At 29.9% G+C, this 5,377-nt stretch overlaps 1 protein-coding gene across 1 annotated transcript; it reads right to left on the bottom strand.

The window, feature by feature from the left end:
* Positions 1-706: 706 nt before the first annotated feature.
* LOC100801332 (calumenin-A) lies at positions 707-5,055 on the bottom strand. Its single transcript, XM_014771729.2, has 6 exons — positions 4,500-5,055; positions 3,258-3,360; positions 3,049-3,114; positions 2,608-2,763; positions 2,397-2,493; positions 707-872 (listed from the first exon to the last, which is right to left on the bottom strand). The coding sequence occupies exons 1-6, from the start codon at positions 5,002-5,004 to the stop codon at positions 750-752; spliced, it is 1,050 nt and encodes a 349-aa protein (XP_014627215.1). The 5' UTR covers positions 5,005-5,055; the 3' UTR covers positions 707-749.
* Positions 5,056-5,377: the final 322 nt, after the last annotated feature.

Below are 5,377 nucleotides of genomic sequence, written 5' to 3'. Positions count from 1 at the left end.
ATAGATGCAGTTTAACTATGCTAATCCACCATTATACTATGCTAGAATCAATTATGCATTATGTTTCAAAGAAATAAAAATAGTTACAAAATTGATACCTTGAGTTATTTGAGCAAAGTCATCGATTGCAAAGTTGAGACATTATAAGGCCTAAGGCAAAATTTACATTTAAATTTAAATATTCATCAAATTTTAATATTTAAATATTTATAATATTTTATTTTCAATATATAAAATGAAAAATTCAATCAACTTATTTTTTGACATAGGTAATGTTATATAAGATTTAAATAATTTTAGTTTTAATTTTTTTAGACAATAATTATAGTTACAAGTATTATTAATAATATTTTAGGAAACGACACATTTTTAAAAAAAAGATAACTTTTTTATATAATGTAATACTTTAATTATAGTATAATTTTCTTAGTATGCATTTTTGCATTGTTTTTAAAAACAAGTCAAAGAGTAATATATTGTTTTTCAATTTTTAGAATTCAAATAAAAAGTTAAACATGATTTCATATTTGAAAATGTATTTAAATTGACTTCCAATTAAAGATGTACACTAATATAATAAAAATACAAAATGACTGATACAAGTATAATTTTAGTTAAATGTATGACTTCTATATTAGAATTTGTTTGACTTCTATATTTTACAAAACCAAAATAATTAAGCAAAACAACTAGATCACTACTTCATTTATATGTTAACGTTAGACTTTTCTGGTAACTAGGTTCATACATCAAAGCTCATCATGATCATCATCACTTTCTTGGTGACCATCTGCATGAACTGTGTTGTAGAAAGTAAACTCATGATCAAGCATCTCTTGGAGTGTCAACTTTCCATCTCCATTATCATCAGCCTGCATCAAACAAAACAAATAATCTCACGTATTGAAAACTACATTTTACTTAACTTAAAAGTAGAATTAGATATTGCAAATGTTGGACCAGCGACCTCAATAACTTAAGAAGGGGTGAATTATTTTTCCACTAATAAGCTTTTAACCCCCTTCTAAATGATAGACTCTGAATGCAGAAGAAGCAGCAATCAATTTAATAATGTTCTTTAAACATACAAGACAAAATTGATTGCAACAAAATAAATGAGATAAGGGAAGAGTGTCAACTTTCCATCTCCATTATCATCAGCCTGCATCAAACAAAACAAATAATCTCACGTATTGAAAACTACATTTTACTTAACTTAAAAGTAGAATTAGATATTGCAAATGTTGGACCAGCGACCTCAATAACTTAAGAAGGGGTGAATTATTTTTCCACTAATAAGCTTTTAACCCCCTTCTAAATGATAGACTCTGAATGCAGAAGAAGCAGCAATCAATTTAATAATGTTCTTTAAACATACAAGACAAAATTGATTGCAACAAAATAAATGAGATAAGGGAAGAGAGAAACGCAAACTCAATTTATATTAGTTCGGCCACTTCTCGTGCCTACGTCCAGTACTTAAGCAACCCACTTGAGATTTTTCACTATCTTTGTAAAACTCCTTTTACAAAATCTGAACCACACAGGGATAACCCTTCTCTTGTGTTCAGAATTCCTTACAACTTATGAGACCCTTAATCCCTTAAACAATCTCTTTGTATAAGAAGAAACAAGAGGAATTCTCTCTTGAAGAGAAGGATATTACAATTGAAGTTCATGGATGAACTCTTAATGGATTTGCAAGTGTTTGTCCAAGAGTTTCTTTTGAGAAAGCATTTGGCAATGAAGTTCTCTTGGAATATCTCTCTCATTGCTTTTTGAAGTCAGACACACACATATATATATAGGTCCTTCGTGCCTTTTCAAAATGGTTTGAAGAGATGTGTCTTTTCAAAAAACTTTTTCTGAATTTCTTCACTGGTAATCGATTACAGGTTTCTGGTAATCGATTACACAATTATATTTTGAAGGGTCATGACTTTTGAATTTGAATTTTAGGAGTTTCGTTGCTGGTAATTGATTACAGACATATGGTAATCGATTACATGTTCAAAATTTAAATTCAAAACCCTTTTCAACAGCTATTTCTCAAACTTCCCTTCTGGTAATCGATTACCAGGAATGGTAATCGATTACCAGAGCCTTGGATGACTTTGAAACCCTTTGTTTTGAGACAAGACTTGATCTTGAAGAAATCTTGAAGCAAGGCTTTGTTTGTTGAAACAATCTTGTATTAATCTTGAAGCAAATGTAACAGTCTTATTTGATTCTTCTTTGGCATCATCAAAATCATGTATACATACATTCTCAGCAAATAATTGGTAATATGTAAGCATGTTATATGTTCCATCCCTATTTCTAGTGATTCTTATTTCACTTCAATATGTATTAATACAATTAACAACACCATGTCAATTCATAGGTAGTTAACTAACCTCATTCATTAAGTAACATGTGAAATATTTAGCATAAGCTTCCTCTCCCGGATACAGATAAGAAAGTATCGGTATCAATTCTTCTGGTGACAAAAATCTGCAAAATATATAGTAATAGTAAATAAGCAAAAGCAACAATTCCTAAACACTTAACCATTAATATTGAATTATTTGGAAAAACATATTTTTAGGTAAAAAAAGAAAAACTTACTTGTCTTTGTTCACATCAAGCTTAACAAATTTATCTTTTGGAGAAGGTACATGTCCTCCATTAATTTCAAAGTTCATATAACTTTCATATGTACTATATAGACGGCCTTCAAATTCATTGAAGTTTAGTTTCCCATCATTTCCATTGTCCATGCGCCTATATCATAAACGAATCAATGTATAAGCTAAGCCAATTTACACATGTATGTAGTTCTATAGGAATTTCAGGAACTTAGAATGTTGGGAATTGCATTCCTCTATTTTCCACAAAGTTTAATTTAGTCCCTTCCTCATTCACAGTCAATTATGGGAATTGAAATTGTGACCATTGCAATACTATTTCTACTTTGATAATCCAAAGTGATTATAATTATAAGCAGAACGACGAGATTTAGAGGTAAAATACAAGAGCTTCCAAATTTATTTAAAAGAGAAAGCTTACATTAGTCTATCTTTCAACATCCATTTCAACATTTCTTGATTTTTGCTATCTTCGGGGTGTAAAAAACTACAAAATGAGACAAGTTTCTTATGATCAATTTTAGAGCATAACTTGTAAACAATTTCAACAAGACGTAACCCACAAATGAATATTGAAAACAACAAAGAACGGAGAAAGAAAAAGAAAAAAGTGATCAATATTATTTATACTCTTTAAGTTCGGTGAAGTTCAGAAGCCTATTGTGATCAATGTCTGCAACTTCAAATCTTTCCATCCACCATCCTGCTTCGCCATATCCCATTTCTTTTTTCTCTGTTTTAGCATAAATTAAGACTTCAATATCAAATCTCTCATTGAATTTATCAGTTATGGTTAGTTGTTCACAAGGTAAACCCATTCAAAAAGATAAAGCAAAAATATTTAAAAAGGGAACCTACAAAATTGTAAGAGGAACCCATTTTCATAAGCATAATAAATTTGGGGTAAAAATTTCAACCTGTCATTCTACTAAATTTTAAGTCTATTAGATAAAATTCCAAATTTTGTTAGCCAAGATTAATTTTGCAACAAACTTGGCTTGCCTATCGCTTTTGCTAGTGTGTTTATTTTATAGGGGTTCTTCCCTATTGTTCATGATGCAAGACATTATTTTTGATCTAGTTATTTTTAATAATATTTGGGATTACGGGAAAATGATTTTCAATCCTCTAGGTGCCAGCTTAGTTGGGGATTGTTTTGATGCTTTAGTAATCCTAGTTTCATAAAAATAAAGAAGAAAATAAAAGTCCATGAATTTATTTATATAGCTATTTAGGCCTCTCGTGTAAGAGTAAGCTCACTTAAGTATTAAGGATAGAACTTTTGACAATTTAATTACATATACTTTTACATCATATCATTACTCAAGTAAAACATAAATTAATTTATTTCATAAAATTGGCATTAATTAATTTAGTCAATAATGATACAAAATAGTAAATTTAGTTATGGATTCTATAATTATAAGACAATTTAGTCTAGCTGTGTACGAAAAAGTAATTCAATCTTGAATTTTATCAATAATCATTTATCAGAAATCAAATTAACTATTAAATAACCAATTAATAAACTAAATTGACTAACATATAATGTTATAGACATAGTACAGGATACCACGACAACCTAATTAATTACATGTTGGCAAAATTGGTGACTGAATTTTTTTTGTTCTAAAACATTAATCAAAATGAATTGTGATCTTAACTATTAGATATTAAATTAATGTTTTACTTTTAAAACTTCAAAAGGTTTAAACTATTAAATAAAAAGTGAAAACTAATAAATGAATAATTTTACATCTCCTATAAGAGATATATTTGATTACCTTAATGAATCTCTCTATAGAAAACTGACTAATTAACATCAAAGTAGTTTAATCAAAGAAGAAAATCCCAATCACGTAAACATATTACCCATATCCTTTTCAGAAAACTGAGGTAAATACTCCTTAAACGAGATGGCCAAATCCCCGTTCTTGTCTTTGGAATCCAACTCAACTTGCGTGAGATAATCTAATCTCTCTATTGCTCGTTGAGTAATCCACGCCTCTAACTCATTGAAACCAATCACCCCATCTTTCGGTTCTCTATCTAACAAAGGGAACAAAATGATCAAACGTAACGTCGTGTTCAATTTACCACCCGAGGTAAGATATTGGTATGTCTCTATAACATCACTAACCGATGTGGTGCTATCCAAATTGGACAACATACGAGGAGCAGGTTCATGATACATTTTCTTTTCAATCTCTTTCTCGATATTTGTCACAAGAGGGTCCAAATTCGGTGCTCGCTCAAGTAGTTTGTACCCAAACCTGCGATTAGGACGACCCTTTGGCTTCTGGAGATTCAATGGGGACATGAATATGAAGAACAACACGGCGGTGGCTATTAGGATATAAACCACCGCCTTTGACATCTTCAGGTGCTTATTGAGTTTTGAGGCTCAAAGAAGAAGAAGTTATGGAGAGGGGATAAAGAAAAATATCCAGAGAAGAATGAGAGGGAAAATAGGTTATTGAAGGTTGGAGGGAGTTTAATTAGGGGTGCACAGAGCACTTGCCAAATGTGAACACCTAAAGTTGTCATATTTTCCAATGTTTATTTATATAACAAATTAATTTGCAAGTACACATGGATGGCTTTAAATTCTTTTGCTTGCATTAGCAATGTGGAATTTACTTCATTAATTTTTTAGTTTATGCTATCTACGTATATATTTTACTCATCAATTTGTAATATTATAACATTTGTCAGTAAGAAAAAATAAACATTTTTTATGAGTTTATATT

This window comes from Glycine max, chromosome 19 (assembly GCF_000004515.6).
Source record: "Glycine max cultivar Williams 82 chromosome 19, Glycine_max_v4.0, whole genome shotgun sequence".
Lineage (NCBI taxonomy): Eukaryota > Viridiplantae > Streptophyta > Magnoliopsida > Fabales > Fabaceae > Glycine > Glycine max.
The sequence above is the reverse complement of the archived record's forward strand: the minus strand, read 5'-3'. Positions and strand labels throughout refer to the sequence as shown.

What these genes read in the sequence shown, in the direction of transcription:
- LOC100801332 (XM_014771729.2), bottom strand. Translation starts at nt 5,004, where the DNA reads ATGTCAAAGGCGGTGGTTTATATCCTAATAGCCACCGCCGTGTTGTTC. An exon ending in ATGTTGAAAGATAGACTAAT is followed by an intron (nt 2,764 to 3,048) that starts GTAAGCTTTCTC and finishes TTTATGATATAG; the next exon opens with GCGCATGGACAATGGAAATG. An exon ending in CATGTTACTTAATGAATGAG is followed by an intron (nt 873 to 2,396) that starts GTTAGTTAACTA and finishes TGTTTGATGCAG; the next exon opens with GCTGATGATAATGGAGATGG.